Consider the following 17,718-nt stretch of genomic DNA (forward strand, 5'->3'; position numbering starts at 1 on the left):
CCATGCCGGCTTACTTCAACATTAGCGGGATGCGCCTATAATACAGCTGGGCAAGCTGGTGCCACCTTGCACATGATGGCAGTGCTCCAGGTCTACCATGGCAAAATTCTTTAAAAAATGGATGAATCCAGTCCCGACCCGACCATGTTCAAAGAACTTCATGTCGCGACTGATTTGGCGCCGAGAGAATACACTCGATATGCAGCACGGCAGCGAGTTTCAAATTGAAATGCTTTCAGAAACTCCTCTGGCTTATGGCAGCTGCAGCGGCGGTCACTTGGCCTGTTACACATGAGACCTCTGCAATGCTGGCTCAACTGCCAAGTTCCTCAGCAGGCATGGTGCTACGTTCACCATCGCGTTGTAGTCACCAACCACTGTCAATCTGTGATAGCACCATGGACAGCTCTGGAGTTTTACTGGCCTGGGGTCACCTTAGGTCAGGTTTCCAGATGCAAAGTAGTTACTACAGATGCGTCCAACATGGGCTGTGGCGCATTATGTGACGGCTGCCCGGCATTCGGGGAATGGACGAATGTAAAACAGACCTGGCACATCAGCCGCTTGGAGATGTTGGCAGAAATTTCAGCCCTAAAAGCATTCGAGTCATAGGTGACGTGGCATCATATTCTGATTCACACCGACAACAAGTCGGTAGTGGCACTCATCAATCACCAGGATGGTATGCGATCTCCACCAGTGATGACACTCACGCGACAGTTCTTCAAATGGTGCGGCGAGCGTCTCCTGTGCCCAGAGCCCTGAATTTCGGAGCGGACATGCTCTCTCGACAGGGAGTGATCGCAGGGGAGTGGAAACTCCACCCCCTGACGGTCACGGAGATCTGGAACAGGTTTGGGAGGGCAACAATAGATCTGTTCGCCTCCCAGGAGACCTCTCATTTTTCCCTGTGGTATTCCATGACAGCACAGGCCCCGTTGGGGGTGGATGCATTAGCTCACAAATGGCGGAAGTATGCATTTCCCCCGCTGCGCCTCATACCTCCACTCCTCTCCAAAATCTGGGAGGAAATGGAAACAGTACTACTTATCGCGCCGAGGTGGCCGAATCAACTGTGGTTTCCAGAAATAGTGGAACTCCTTTATGCGCATCCATGGGAAATCGCACTAAGATGAGACCTTCTTTCTCAGGCTCGCGGCTCGATTTGGCATCTGCGGCCGGAGTTATGGAACCTACATGTGTGGCCGTTGAACGGGTCATGTCGGATGATGAAGACCTCTTACAGGCAATAAAGATTAAAATTTTGCACGCTAGAGCCCCATCTACGAGATGGCTCTATGCCTACAAATTGAATGTCTTTGTGAAATGGTGCAAAATGAGATGTGACAATCCCATTAATTGACCTATTTCTGTCATTTTGGAATTTTTACAGGAGCGCTCAGATGCAGGTCTTACTCCGTCTATGCTAAAAGTATATGTAGCCACTATTTCTGCAAATCATGCACCTGTAGGGGGCATGCCAGTAGGTAGACACTGTTTCGTGGAGAGGCGCGAGGCGATTGAATCCTCCCCGCCCAGCTACAATCCCTACATGGGACCTGGCCTTGGTGCTGAACACGCTGACTAAAGCCCCCTTTGAACTGATCGAGACTATCAATCTGCGTTCTCTTTCCTTTACAACAGCCCTCTCTGTGCAAGGTCAGGGAGGACAAGGAGCAGGTCGTCCTGGTAGCACCCTACTGGCCCACCCAGACGTGGTTCTCGGACCTCACACTCCTCGCGACAGCCCCCCCGGCGAATTCCCCTGAGGAAGGACCTTCTTTCTCTGGGACGGGGCACCATCTGGCACCCGCAACCAGACCTCTGGAATCTCCATGTCTGGCCCCTGGACGGGACATGGAAGACCTAAGCGATCTACCACCTGCGGTGGCGTCCGTTAAGAGGGTGAGTGATCTGCAGGCGTTCTCAGTGCACAGCTCCTGTTTGGAATTCGGTCCAAGCGAATCTAGAGCCACGCTGAGACCGAAAAAAGGTTATATTCCCAAAGTGCTCTCTACCCCCTTTAAGGCGCAGGTAGTCACCTTACAAGCATTTTACCCCACTCATTTCCAGTTGGAAGAGCAACGCTCCCTCCATACGCTCTGTCCAGTCACAACGCTAAACACCTATGTGTCCCGCACGAGCTATTTCAGACAAACAGACCAGTTTCGGAGGTCGCTCAAAAGGCATGCCAGTCTAAAAGCAGAGACTGTCACATTGGATTGTTGATGCTATAACACTGGCGTACAAATCTCAGGGAACCCAATGCCCTATTGGCATTAAGGCCCACTCAACGTGAGGTATAGCCACCTCTTGGGCGTGGGAAAATGGTGTTTCCATACAAGAAATCTGCCTGGCAGCGGATTGTGCTTCGCCCATCACATTTGCACGATTTTACAACCTTGACATGCATTTGGTGGCTTCACAGATATTGTCTGTACAGCAGCATTAAATCATTATGTTCTAAGGTCCGCTTCGAGAACTCGATGAATTCACTTCGTTCCCGGATCGCACGCGCTTGTGCAACAATGCAAGACTTGGCCCTTCATGTTAAGCGCCGTCATACTTCATTTATACTGCCTAATTACACTATATGCAGTATCTCTTATGTTTCGGCTGTGCTTTAGACATTCGAATGTAAAGCGGTGCCACACTCGGGCCATACCGCTTGAATATATATTTACTGTTTCTGACACAAATACATGAATATACTTGTATCTCGGTCAAGCCTTAGACACTTATTCTCTGATCAAAAGATAGATATGCGCTGTGTTTCCCTTAGTGGAACTCAGCTGATTCACTACCGGACTGTGCACCTGGCTGTGCTCTACTAGCTCTGCTTGGAGCCCTCTTAAAGGCAAAGCATCCCGCTACTGAGCGATGTGAATGTGCTTGTTACCCCGCCCCCTCAGAACTGTCAGGGTTTATTTATTTTACGCTTCCTATAAGCTAAGCGTTGTATCTTTATGAACCAATCTCATGTCCTGCCCCTTCTATACACTCGGGGTAGTTACAACTAGGGATGTGCGCTACGACTAATTTGACTGTCGTTTAAATGGAAGTTTTGTAGCCGACTAGTCGACTAGTCTAAAGAGAAACCAACCTTTAGAAAACAGTAAAAAAAAAAAAAAAATTATGCGACCCATTTAAAATACTTAATCTATTCCAAATCCGATGCTAAATTCTACTGAAAAGGGGCATTTATCTGTGACATGCTCGCCTTGAATTATGATCATTGTACTTTAAATATAGAACATGACACTCATTCACTGAATCAACATTAGCGAATGTTTAACAGACATATTTATTGAAAACAATTGAATGAATAGTGCAGTATTAATGGAACAACCCTAAAAGCCTGTTCTAAACGGAAATAACCAAGTAAAAGTTACTTAACATATTAAAACAGTCAGGACATTGTTGAAAATAATTAACAGGTAGACTAAGCCAAATCTATGAGACAGAAAAAAATGTGCTGAAAAGTCACGTGTATTTCACAACGTGCAGTCGTGTATTAGCCATTGATCTAATATGATAGCTGTTTGGTAAAGAATGTCAACCAATAACAGTTACGATGTAAAAAAAAAAAAAAGTAGCTATAGGATAGAAAAAATAGGTCTGTGATGTAGTCTGTAATAAACCTAATGTATTCTAAACATGACGTGCACACAGAATCAAAGATAGTTTAACCCGTTAAGCAGTCGGCATCTCGTTGAAAATAGCCTTCTTAATCAGCAGATTAAATAATTTGCATACCTAGTCTAAAACAGTTATTTTCTAGGCTACTTACTCAAAAGCATAAATTAACCCGTCGACATGGTCTGGTGAAAGACGGGACTTGACTCACCTGAGGCGTTTATCCTGCACTTGAAAAAGAATGCTCAGCGGAAAAATAACATCCAAGCATGCACAGATGTAAAGAAGACTCAAATGTGAAAACATCCATAGGGACATTCAAACATTTGGAAAGCCGCTTTCAGTCGATTTCTGACTGATGGCGTTATGCCGCCCACTTATATAGAAAGCTGAGCGCCGCGTGCTCAATGTCATTGGCTGAGCGGACACGAATGCCATTGGCTCAATTCAGTTGCATCTGAATTGGCATGATCCAATAGCAGTTCAGAAATCGGAGAAAAGTAGTTTTTCCCATAAGCGTCAGCGACGCGATGTCTCGTTCCCTACATCTCAGGGAACCGAGGTTACAAACGTAACCGGAGACGTTTTCTGATGCAGTAAATAAACAATACATTTACATTTTGATTGTATGTATACTATGATCAACAGTTGAAATATTAAGTTATTGGTGAGAAAGTAAAAGAGAGATGAAAACTTAGCACCTCCTCACATCTGTATTGCGCTGTATCGCCATGTAAATATTTCCTCTTGTTGTGGTTTTAATGTGCTATAATGGCATTGCTTTCTGAAGGGGTCATTAAAACATAGTTACGATCACCAATCAAAACTCACCTTCACATTTTGGTGTTTCTCCCCAAGTTGCGTTGTGGCAGAGAACTCTGCTAGGCCCCCTCATTGTGAATAAGTTTCGACATTTGTATGTTACAGAAGATCCTTCAGGATAATATTCTTGAGGTTTAGAGGGTATGACAGCATTTTCCACCTCCGGAGGAATGTCACAATGCACATCCTCTGGAAAAAAGCCATAAAAGACAAATCAGAAACTGCAAGAAGACAGGGTTTAGAGTAAATCATGCTAACATTGTAGGTCAGAGTCACTCAAAGTTATGTAATAAGAGTTCAAGAGGCTCACCCTCACAGGTTGGTGTCTCCCATTTACCCTCGACACATTTAATCGAGCTATGTGTTGATTTAAAGCCTGGATCACATTCAAATTCTGCAGATTCTCTATCATGATTTTTTGTTTGCTTTATTTTTCCATGATTGACTTTGGGGTAAGCGCCACATTCTTCCTTCCCTGTAAAGAGAGACCACACCAAAAAAAAAAAAAAAAAAATGTAGTAAACAAATTTGTCTTACACCTAACACTGACAATAATAAAACACACTCACTGATACACTGTGGCTCATCAGACCAAGACCTCTCATTGCATGTCACTGATTCCCACCAGTTCCCACTGAATGGTTTATAACCTGCATTGCATGAGTAAAACATTTCTTTCTCATTTATGGAGGCTCTGTATATGAACCCATTTTTCAAGGATGGAGTAATGCAAGATACTTCCGTTGCTGTGGGGAAAGAACATAAAAAACTGTATTAACACAAAGTAATTACATTTTATTGAGTTATCAATGGTAAGTATATCAAAAATAATTATTTGATTGGATAATGACATTAAATGTAATTTCATGTTCTCGCTTGGTCAACAAACTGTAACTTGCCAGTGCAGTGCTGTATGCCTGTCCATTGGCCCTGGGAATTACAGGTGATTTGTATACGCTGCTCTGGTTTAAATCCAGAGTGACATTTATATACTATTCTTGAAGAGACTTCATAGTTTTCTCTCTGATCTCCCTCGATCTCTGCATTTGAGATTTTTGGTGCTTCACACGTAATTTCTGGAAAACATCCGACATACTAATTAATCACAGAATTCATGTGAATTATGTATCAGTACCACAGATTGTTAAGCTTTTTAGAAGAACATACTAGCACACAGTGGATCTGGTTTCCAGCCTTCTCGTGTACATTTGGCCTTCTGTGCCATTTTACTATATCCAGAATTACAATAGTAATATATTTCTGCATCCAATTTTAAGTCTCCTTTAAAGTAATATTCTGGTTGAGAAATACGCCTGTCATGTGGAACTTCACATCTAATATCTGAAACAAGATTCACATTCTTTTAATAATAAGCAATGGATTCAGCACCAAGTCAAGAAGTGATTCTCTGCAAGCTTACCCACACAAGTAGGCTCGTCATCCCATTGCCCGTCAATTTGGCATGTAAATGATTTTGTGTTTTTTTTTATGCCAAATATCCAGTATCTTTCAGAGCAGGTAATTTTTACTGTTTCTTCAGCTCTGAAAATTGTTTTTCCCTCTGGTTCGATACTTTCTGTTCCATAACTGGTTGACTTAATCTGACAAGTTACTTCTGTTCAAGACAAAATTATGCAAAACTACATTAAGATGACATCAAACATAAAGTAGTGTGAAACTGGGACTGAGTAGTGTGGGTTAAAGAGTTCTGACAACTAAAAAAATTCTTAGTGTAAAAAAGACAGGTTCAAGCTACATATAATACATAACTGATTAAAATGCACAAGTATTTTGAGGGTATTGCAGAGATTGCAGACATTGTAACACCACTGATGTCTTGGCTATATAGACAGAAGGACTATTTCCCTTAAAATACATATGAATTATGTGCATTACCGTCACACTCTGGGTTCAGACTCCAGCCATATTTAGTGCATCTTGGGATTCCCTCTCTGGACTTGTATCCTTTTTCACATCTGTACTGCAATATTTCATCTTTCTTGTATTCTTCATGGTTCTCTTTTGCTGACAAAATCCTCCCGTGTGGTATGTTAGGTGCTGTGCATGTTATCTCTTCATGAAATGCAAGGGAAAAGTGCACCAAGCATTAAAGTGGCTGTTTGACATACTGTTTGAATGCAAGTCTACAGTATAATCACTGGGTAAAAATAGTGTCAGTCAGAAGATCATTGGAAATTAACCTATGCACTTTGGAACAGAGTCACTCCAAGCGCCATTCTCCTTGCAATGAATGTCACTACTTCGATCTATCTTTTTGTCAGGAGATACACACTCAAAGTGAATAACATCGCCATAGCTTCCCTCCTCCATGTTGCCTGATGCAGTCAAATCCCCTTCTGTGTGGATAGCTGGGCACTTCACCACTAGGGGATAAATACATTCATTTAGTTATGATTCCCTTGTATAACTGTAAGGCCTGTTTTACATATACTGCGTTTGTGACGTGTGAGCAGCATGTATTCATAGGCGCCCATATGAACAGGTTACAACACTGACACTGTGGCTGTGAACCATGTAACAATCTAAGAAACGGCACTGAAAGTAAAGTTTCCGTACTGAGCCTATTTTTTGCACGGCAGACGCTGAACTCAGCAGAAAACATGTCAAAATGTACTATAAGCCTATTTATCAACACAGTCTTTTGTAATAGAGGGGCTTGTATGAAGCAACATAAAACAATAGAGAAAACGTATCCATTGTTTGTAAAAAATAGATGTTTAACAGGCTTCCACACACAGTGACAGGCATACAAACACTTTCTCTGAAGTAAATCTGACAGAATCCAGATGAATTAAACAAGTTTATAGTGTACACTTTTAAGTTTGGTTTTGGTTTTGTGTGAGTTAATCCATCTGCTTGACGATTTCTTCACCATCTCACCTCACAATTCTCCCCCGGCTCTCCACCTAACCGTAGTTATGAAAGTGTTCTCCGATATACAGTAGGAATTCCTATCGCCCAAGTGAAAACCACCGATCCATCCACTTCCATTTAATTTCTAGGCATCCAACTCGATACGGCTAAATTTCTCGCTTCTCCTCCCAAAGGAAAGATCGATAGGATTACTTCAATCACTTCTAATATCCTGTCAATCCCAAGTTTCACCAAGCACAATCTCCTCTCCCTCCTCGGCCATCTAAACTTTGCCATGTTTATCATCCCCCAAGTTCCACCCATTCATCTCACACCTCCTCTCTCTAGCTTCATCTGTCCACGGACGATATTCAGTTATACACTAATTCAGCTCCATCTATTGGATTTGGAGGTTATTACCAGGGCAGATGGTTTGCATCCACCTGGTCCCCTAATCTGATCAACTCACCCCCCCCCCCCCCCACTCTTCATCTTCTGCCCTGTCAAACTTTATCCCATCATGGTAGCAGGCTCCCTCTGGGGGTTGGAATGGACATCTAAACGTATTGTAGTCCACTGCGACAACCAAGCCACTGTCCAGTGCATTAACAAAGGCAGATCCCGTTCGCCAGAATTGTCGCTATTTCTAAGGCGCCTAATTTGGATCTCCATTCATAACCAAATTATAATCAAAGCACAACACATTCCAGGCTCAAAAAATAGATTGCCGACTCTCTTTCTCGCTTTTCCTTCCAGAGATTCAGAGCCTTGGCTCCAGAAGCGAACCTGACACCAGCCCTAGTTCCTCAACGTTCAGAACTGAAATTCCTTTAAATCACCCTCTCAAACTCCACCACGCATCCCTGGACTTTATTCTCCAAGCCGTTTCCCCCTGAACCCTCAAAGCATACTGGATAGCCTGGAAATGCTTCCGAAATTTCCACCTAATTTACAAACTACTATTTCCCGATTTTTCTCTTCTCTCTATATCTTCTTTCGCCTCACACCTCAGTCAAACCAAAAATTTCTACCCCGGAAATATTGAAGGGTACTTAAGCGGCATCCATTTCTTCTATAAATGAATTTTCAGCAAAAACTCCTCCACAATAAGCCACCCCCAGATCTCACTTCTAGTCAAGGGTATTCATAAAGCCCAACCCACCAGAATCGATACCAGGCATCACCATCGATGGCATCACCATCGATTTTCTAACTCTATGCCTAAATACTCTCCGCCAGGGCTATGTGTCTACAAACACCTCCAAAACCCTAGACGCCATGTTAATTCTTGCCTTCTTTGGCTTCCTCTGCTGCTCAGAACTCATCACCACAGCAAAATTCGATCCAAGAATCCATCCCACCATGTCAGAGCTTCATATCCTAGACAATGATACAATCAGATACTACATCAAACAAAGCAAAACAGACCAAGCTCAGGTCAAGTCTCGAGCCTTCTCCCAGGACAGCAAGCCAAACATGTTTATACAATCCCCAATGCAGGATTATATTAACTTGCGAACTACTGAATTTATAGTGTGAAATAGGCAAAAGCGACAGGAAAAGCACATTTTCTGAAGCAACCATGTCATTTTGTGTCACTTCTATGACACTTTCAGCTCAGCTTGCGTGCTTGTCTTGGCTTGTCTGGACTTGAGCCTCGGTCCTCTGAATCTAAAGTCCATCTCTCTATCAGGTAAGCTAACATGGAAGCTAATCACATTGGATTACGTGTATAAATGTAGTTGGGTCTGTAATACCAGTGTTAAAATGAATAGTTTTTCAAATGATGTGTTAGATTAAAAGTGTTTCAATATCATAACATAGCAGTGTGTGAATAATAGAGTGAAAAGTTTGTGTCTATAAATTCAAAATCAGCTGTTGTACTCGGGTATTTGTGTGATAGTGAATAAAACGCACAGTTGTTATTGCACCTCTAGCGTTAATTTCACCACGAAACTGTGGCAAAACGTGGAATGTAGCACATAAAAGTCAGTTTGCAAAAACTTAGTTCATTCTATGGTTGAGCAATTAAGGTTGAGCAAAAATGCTTTCAGTGTGAAAGCCCTATGCACACCTGTCGTTGCAGTCACTCAGATGTACCACTCAACTGTGCCACTCACACCCCATGGTCGCTGTATGCGTAAAACAGGCCTACTTTCTGGAGTTTTACCAATCTCAAAATCAGTTAAGTGTGCACACAGTAATTTTTTTCCTCATTAAAATTTGAAACAAAAACATTTGGTAACAATTTCTATGAAGAACATATATATATAATAAATTGTAAAAGCATTATAAATGCATTATACTGAATTCATAATGTCTCGTAATACACCTTATAATAACTTATAACGTTTCATAAATAATTATAACTACAGTTATAATATTTTATAAGACTTCCCCTATTCATAATTATATTTTAGATTATAATGCATTATAATACAAGCAACATCCAATTTTAACACAGCAGAAGCTAAGTTAATCGTATAAGTGGTGTCATGCAAAAGAAGCACTGTGTAAACAGTCAAAGGCTTTAAGATGTGATCATATTATAAGTGATTTTTGCCTGCTTTAAGTAAAATTACAAAAGCAATATCTTCTTATAAACAGCCATAACATAAACTTGTAACATGCAATACATCATAAGTCAAAATTATATAATGGAAGCTATTGATAAAATAAGTCTCCAAATAAGATGCACAAGCATTAATATTTATTGAATAGGTCCAGAATAGAATCAGTTTTATTTTTTATCTTTTATTTTATTCTTGGATGTGTTTATGCCCAAGAAGATTGGCTACATGTGTGATTGACACACATTTTTGTCTTGAGAGAGATTTTCTGATATATTTGAACCTTGTAGCATTACAAGTGTTTTTCGTAATGTCCAAAAATTTACATTGAACGTGTGTTATTTTGTATTTTGTCCATGTGTAATGTATACAACTTCCAGCATGACCTGTAATGTCTTGTAACTATCAAAAAATATCTTTTGGATGTTTATAATAAGACATTGCTTTTGTCACTTAAAGCATACCTATTATATATACGTACAATATTACAAATATATACTGTATAATACATTATAACTTCTGCAGATAAAATTGGATGTTGCTTGTGTACTATAATGTACTATAATTGTGGTTACAATTATTTATGAGAAGTTTTAACATACTATAAGGTGTATAATGAGACATTTCTAATGCATTATAATGCCTCTGCAATGAATTATACGTTTGATGGAATGACAATAAACAAAACAGCGATTTTCAAGAAACCCTACCCTCACAGATGGGGACAGAATTATCCCACCCTTGGCTTCTGCAGTGACGCAGTTTTACCCTGCTTGCCATTTCGTACCTGTGAATACAAAGTAATAAAAAATGTTTAAGTGCAAGTAGTGTCAAACCTTGTAGTAAAGGAAACAAAAAAAAAAAAAAAAAAAAAAAAATTACGCAATCCACATTTACCCTGTCTTGCAAGTATACTCCACTGTTGCTCCAAAAACAAACTCGGTTCCCTCTAAAAGCTTAAAATCACCATTTGGTGTATCCCCTGGGTGGCCACATTTTTTCCCTGCAAAAATCAAACAAGTTTCACTCTGCATAATGAAATGTACTTCAATAAATATTTAGTTAATAGCCAAAAATAATGTGATCATCATATTTACTTACTTGAGCAGTGTCGTGCAATAATTTCCTCCCATTTCCCATTGACACACTTCAGTTTGTACATGCCATTATAGCCTGTCTGACAGTTAACTTTCACTATTTCATCATTATTGTAGGAATCTTTCTCCAACAGTTCTATGTTTTCATATGTAATGTCCTTTTGAAGACATTCTAAAAAGCACAAACAATGCATACATGAAGACATGAAGAAAAGTTTAAAAGTGCATATAATGTGTATATCATTGATCAATTAAATCTAAATATAAACAACATTAAAATAAATAACAAAATGAAAAAAGTAAAGAAGAAGGCAGTAAACTTACCTTGAGCTTGTACAAATGTAAAGGATAAAACCAAAAAGGCAAAGCCGAGGAGTTTTATAGGAACTTTCATTTTTGAACGTTTGAGCTCACTTCACAAATGACTGTAGCTTTTTTAATCTTTGTCTCTGAAACTCTATTCTGCTTGGGGATCAACAAGTTAATCATTTACCAAAGTCAGAAAGACGTCTTACTTACACCAGACCTCTCTGTGCAAAGATAAAAAAAAGAAGAAGCTGCAATTCACATGTAATTTGGACACACTAAGAGATAGCTCCTTAAAAGAGAAGTACAGTTTCTTGAGTCACACATTTACGTAACCCAAGAACAGCAAGCAGCAAAGGGCAGTTTCCAAAATGTTTTCTGTCTTCTGCAGCTTTCTCCTGTTAGATCTTTTGCACTGCCTCATGTAGGTCATGAGTTTTTGACTGAAGAAGAGCAATATTTATTAAATTAATCTGACCGATGGGGCATTGTTGCAAAGAAAATAGAGACATAAGGAGGAAATTTCATAATACTTTCAAGCTTTCAAACATTGCAACAGTACTGCCATTGCAAAATGTGTTTGTCAGTGCCATTGCAAAATGTGTTTTAGAACTGAGCTGATAAACACAGAGATAATTTGTAACTGAGGCTACTTAAAATATTTGAGTGTGCTAAACTTCCACAAAAAAAAAAAAAAAAAAAAAAAAAACTTGTATCTGTTGTCCTAAATGAATCTCATTATCTCACACTAAATAAATGTTTTTTTTTTAACCATAAAAGCAGAATGCAGTTTACTGGATCTTACAGTGTTGGTGTTTGGTAAACACTAAAATGTTAAACTTAAGGTCTTTGACTTCATTTGTAAATGTTTGTCTGTAAGATTTATTTATTTATTTATTTATTAGAATTTAGTTTTTTATGGAGTATTAATCAATAACGGCCTATTGCGAAAACTGTTGGTTGTCACACATTTTACTTCAGTGTATCCTCAGAGTAGTTTTATTTTTAAAAGCCAATTTCTGTATAGGCACATACCTGGATATAAAAAAATGCTAAATAAACATTCACATTTATTGCAGAGGAAAAAATATGCAGTTCATTGAACACACGGTGAACTTTTGTTACAACATATCCCAATAGCCAGACACATCCCCCATCAGTCCATGCAAACTCGAGTGCATGCTGTCAATAAAGCAAAAACAAGAGAATTTCAAGTTGATTTTTCAGTTCAACATATTAAAATGATGATATCATTTGCAATAAAAAAATAATATAAAATGGAAGCTTTTTCACAAGTGGACTCAAGTGGATTTCTGAACCCCACTGTATTTAGATTACTTGATATAATCATGAGAATGAGAGTACACGTTTTTAGCAAAAGACATTTAATTTTTACAGCAAACATAGCTTATTTTTCTTCATAGTGGTCCCGAGGATCAGTATGCCACAATCAGAGCAGGCCTACTCATTGGTAATCACATATTTTATGGAGCAACTGCACCACCGAGTGGTCCACATGACAAATCCCTAAGTGATGGTGTTTTAATCAGATCACATGAAACAGTCCAGAGTTTTGTTCTGAACATTTTAATATGAACATCATTCTGAACTGATGATATGAAGATTCAGGAGATTCAGTTGACATTTCGCTTGGTTTATAAAAAACAAAAACAAAACAAAAAAACAACAACAACTATATTTTAGGTCTGTACTTTTTAACTCCCCTTTGAAATGACATTTATATCCCAGACTATCACATATTAATTTACATGGAAACACTATCATGTAAAAAGTTGTTTTTAAAATTTTAAAGTTTTTTCCTTCGACAGTGTCTTATCTCTCATAAGGCAGTGGTCCTTGTCCTGGAATACCCCAGTACGGCACGTCTCTTTTATCTGATGTACTCAGTTCCACAGAAAGGCTATTCCATATTGTATAGCGCATCTAAACGCATTCAGAGGGAGACACAGATGTAGGCTGTGTCTCGTTTGGAAGGCTGCATGCTAGGTAGGATGCATCCTTTGAAGGCTGCAGTATATAGAGTGGCCTCCTTTAAAACAAATCTCATTTAAACGAGACGGCCTTCATAGGACAAACGGAAACAGAACGTAACATGGTTGCTATGACAGCACGCCACTCTTTAACAAGCACGAGCGCTTCGAGTGAGAAGGTAACAAAGTCCCTTTAGAAGGGAATTTATGAGAGTTATAAAGATATAAAGAGAAATGAAAATACATTTTACAGGTATACTTTTAGTCTAATACTTTATTTTAATTATATATTAATATAATAATACATATTATATACTCTGCACCCATCTACTGAGGTACTTCAGCTTGGGAATTAACATTACTTGCGTTTAAACATCATATTTACAGGCAAATTGGCTAAATTTTTTTAGACATTTCCATTGAAGCAAAGAATTGTGGGTTGTGAGTGCCCACGAAGGATACACCTCATGCATCCTCCGAATACCCATGAAAGAAGGTCACATTCGAAGGCTGCATTCGAAGTGTCCTACTTGCTTTTCTGAAACGAGACAGCCTCGATGACGTATGCGGCCGACAAATGCGACCTCCGTAGGACGCATCCTTCCAAACGAGACATAGCCATAAACACTGATATAGTGCACAACCGCGAAATCTGTCTGGGTAGCGCACGTTGATGTGATAACTCTTGTTTTAGCACAACGGTTGATTGACGTAAGAGGTGACATTTCACTGCTGTCGGGATGCATACAGGATGGATTAGTGTTCACACCTCAAAACAATGTGGTCACATACATTTTTGAACACATCCATATGTGTTTTTTGTGATCCAATCACAAAATGTTTTAGACCACGTTTAGACCTGTATTTAGCGCTGAGCACGTGTGTTTTCTTATGTCATCTATCACCCATACAAGAATGAGGCAAATTATGAACCTACAGACCATACAGGCTGCAGCGTGCATTTTGTTTACCACAGCTTTTTGTAACTTGGATGTATGGGTAGTGCTGTTAAGCCTGGAGACCTACTCTCTATTTCATAGAATCCAACTTTTCCTGACTTCTCCATGGGTGGCGCCATTACAGCGAGAGGCTTCCTGGTGGATGCTCCGCACTTCTGCTTACTGGTGATGGCGAGCAGCGGAGGCTGCCAGAGGGTGTTATAACAACAACATGTGCTTTTTCTAACCTTAAAAAGCATCCTGTTGGGATTTCTAGATTCCCTAAATGTCTGGGATTTGTCTGTTTTCATTTTTAAGTGCTAAAAAAAAAAAAAAAAAAAAACAGATGAAAGTGCTAGAGCCAAGTGGAGTAACTTTACCATATAAATGTGATTAGATTGTGTACTTATCCATTTGTGGGATTGCCGTCAAAACCGTATGTCCATATGCAGCCTTTAGTGAGAAAGGGATTTGTGTTAAGTAAACACAACACCGTTTTTGACTGTTGTTATTTATATTTTCAGTGCTTTGTAATGTGAATAAGCTGCGAAGCAGAAGTCTTTAACATCCACAGTGGAAGAAAGCGCTAAGCATAATGGGACATTTCGCTGCCAGTCAAAAAGGTGGATACACTCAATAAGCACTTCATTAGGAACACCTGTACACCGACTTATACATGCGATTATCTAATCAGCCAATCGTGTGGCAGCCATGCAATGCATTAAATCAAGCATATATGGGTCAGGAGCTTCAGTTAATGTTCACATCAACCATCAGTTTGTTGAAAAAATTTTGATCTCAGTGATTTCGCTTGTGGCATGATTATTGGTGCCAGACGGGTTGGTTTAAGTATTTCTGTAACTGCTGATCTCCTGGGTTTTTCATGCAGAACAGTCTCTAGAGCAAGGTGTCCCAATTAGTTTTCCCCAAGGGCCAAATTCTGTCAACAATACAAAGACAAGGTCCACGGCCGTCGATGTAATGACAAATTTTTTTGTGCTGCTATTATTATTATTATTATTATTGATGTTGTTGTTTTTATTATTAAAAGAGTCACACATAAATATTCATATTTTTTATTAGTTCTTTTTCTCAGTATTAGTAGCCTGTTTTATTAATTCAAACAATTATGAACAGTTTGTTTATATACAGATACACAAAACTACACAACTTTGCCTGCTGGAAAAAAAAGAAAAAAAAAGAAAAACTTTAATGAACAATCTGGATCTTCATGTCCTCCATGTGAGTTAAGTGTTTTTGCTCATCTCCAAACGGGATCTACTCCCTGCACTTTCACTAATTGCAGATTCAATTATTAGACCTGTTAGCATAAATATTGTTATTGCTCTTAAGGATAATATAACAAAGTATTGCAATCATTTCAATAAAGAAAAGACCGTGAGCCAATATTTTCTTATAAATTATTTTTAATATTAGGCTATGCATCATATTTTTTACTGTATTCTTACTGTGCACTATTCCACGTGTATTTGTATCACATTACCTTGTGGTGACGTTGCAAAGAAACTAGAGATATAAGGAGGAAATTTCATAATATTTTCAAGCTTCCAAACATTGCAATACTACTACCATTGCAAAATGTGTTTGCTACTGCCATTGCAAAATGTGTCTTTTAGAATTGAGCCATCTATTGAGCTGATAAATACATAGAAATAGTTTGTAACTAAGGTTACTTAAAACATTTGAGTGTGCTAAACTTCCACAAAAATCTTGTATCTGTTGTCATAAATGAACCTCATTATTTCACACTAAATAAATGTTTGTTTTTTTAACCATAAAAGCAGAATGCAGTTTACTGGATCTTACAGTGTTGGCTTTTGGTAGACACTAAAACATTAAACTTAAGGTCTTTGACTTCATTTGTAAATGTTTGTCAACTCGAGTGCATGCTGTCAATAAAGCAAAAATGAGAAAATTTCAAGTTGATTTTTCAGTTCAACATCTTAAAATGATATAATTTGCAATAAAAAATAATATAAAAAGGAAGCTTTTTCACAAGTGGACAAGTGGATTTTTGAACCCCACTGTATTTAGATTACTTGATATAATCATGAGAATGAGAGTACACGTTTTAGCAAAAGACTTTTAATTTTTACAGCAAACATAGCTTATTTGACTTCACAGTGGTCCCGAGTATCAGTATGCCACAACCAGAGCAGGCCACTCATTGGTAATCACATATTTTATGGAGTGACTGCACCACCAAGTGGTTCACATGACAAATCTGTAAGTGTTTTAGTCAGATCACATGAAACAGTCCAGAGTTTTGTTCTGAACATTTTAATATGGACATCATTCTGAATTGATGATATAAAGATTCAGGAGATTCAGTTGACATTTTGCTTGGTTTATAAAAAACAAACAAACAAACAAAAAAATGACGTAACGTAAAAAGAGACTGAACGTGATCCACCGGCATCATGCTGACAGACGAGGTAGCATAATTAAAATTATACAGTTATGATTGTTTTACTACAAACTTTGAGACTGTATATTATGTTTGACTCTCCAGTGCTGGAACAGGGCTAAAACAAAGTGTGGCTATAGGTCTGGCTATGGGAGACTGTAGTTTGAAGTAATCACTTTTCTTTGCATGATACATAGGCTATCGTATAAATGCAGTCAATGTCGGCGTTATCTAGCTAGCCAGCTTTATCAATAGCTGTTAGCTAAATTTGGTGGATGATGACAGTAGCTGTTTATAAAATAGACTGTACATTATAAATATGTTGACACAGTTCAGTATTGATGTGATTCCGTCACAACTGTCATTTTGATATATCGATGCGCTATTGTTTTATAATAATAGAATGTATATATTTTCTGTATAACCAAGTTACATTACACTAATGAATGGGTCTTTCTGCATTATCTTGAACATTGTCTAGCATTCATTTCATGTGTTATTGTAGTTTACCTTGCTGAATAATTACAGATTAACATTGTTTAAATGTCAGTTACTGTGAATCAGCATACCTGCCTTTTAGTATAAAGAAAAGATCGTTGAAATTATTTGAAAGTTAAGAAGCAAGGTAGCTTGCAATTCGTCAGCATTAGCAGGCAGGATCAAGTTAGCTAAAATTACACAGATCAATCCTTATGGCACTATATTTCACATGCTTTGCTGTTATGTAAGCTTACCAGTCCAATAAGAAGAATGCCAATTCAGGGTCAGTTTTGATCCCCAAAACCTAACAAAGGTCCCTCCAGGAATAAAAATGCCCTGCCAATGTTCACTCTAGTTCCCTATCTGTCACTCACTTGATGTTGTGTCGATGTAGTGACACTAGGGATCACGCTTGGGAGCCCGAGACACCTCTGGTCTTTGATAAAAGGCCAGTGAAAATTGGCAAGTGGTATTTGCATGCCACTCCCCCGGACATACAGGTATAAGAGGTGCTGGTATGCAACCACTCATTCAGATTTTCTCTTCGGAGCCGAACAGCCATGCTCACTGAGCTGA

The 17,718-nt window shown here is 38.9% G+C and overlaps 1 protein-coding gene across 6 annotated transcripts in view; it reads right to left on the minus strand.

Moving 5' to 3' along the window:
* The window catches only part of LOC127438253 (complement factor H-like), a 137,643-nt gene extending 125,923 nt beyond the window's left edge, over positions 1–11,720 (minus strand). The window contains exons 1-12 of one of the 6 annotated variants that reach the window (XM_051693707.1): positions 11,324–11,720; positions 11,004–11,171; positions 10,800–10,905; positions 10,613–10,689; positions 6,660–6,842; positions 6,355–6,531; positions 5,879–6,073; positions 5,626–5,799; positions 5,358–5,534; positions 5,028–5,204; positions 4,769–4,933; positions 4,468–4,647 (exon numbers count right to left, since the gene is read on the minus strand). In XM_051693707.1, coding sequence (XP_051549667.1) covers positions 4,468–4,647; positions 4,769–4,933; positions 5,028–5,204; positions 5,358–5,534; positions 5,626–5,799; positions 5,879–6,073; positions 6,355–6,531; positions 6,660–6,842; positions 10,613–10,689; positions 10,800–10,905; positions 11,004–11,171; positions 11,324–11,393 — 1,849 coding nt within the window. In that variant the 5' untranslated portion in view covers positions 11,394–11,720. The remainder of the gene's footprint in view (positions 1–4,467; positions 4,648–4,768; positions 4,934–5,027; positions 5,205–5,357; positions 5,535–5,625; positions 5,800–5,878; positions 6,074–6,354; positions 6,532–6,659; positions 6,843–10,612; positions 10,690–10,799; positions 10,906–11,003; positions 11,172–11,323) is intronic. The other 5 variants (XM_051693706.1, XM_051693705.1, XM_051693704.1 and 2 more) reach the window with 5 other exon arrangements.
* Between the last annotated feature and the right edge of the window lie 5,998 nt (positions 11,721–17,718).

Source organism: Myxocyprinus asiaticus, chromosome 49, assembly GCF_019703515.2.
Source record: "Myxocyprinus asiaticus isolate MX2 ecotype Aquarium Trade chromosome 49, UBuf_Myxa_2, whole genome shotgun sequence".
In the NCBI taxonomy this organism is placed as follows: domain Eukaryota; kingdom Metazoa; phylum Chordata; class Actinopteri; order Cypriniformes; family Catostomidae; genus Myxocyprinus; species Myxocyprinus asiaticus.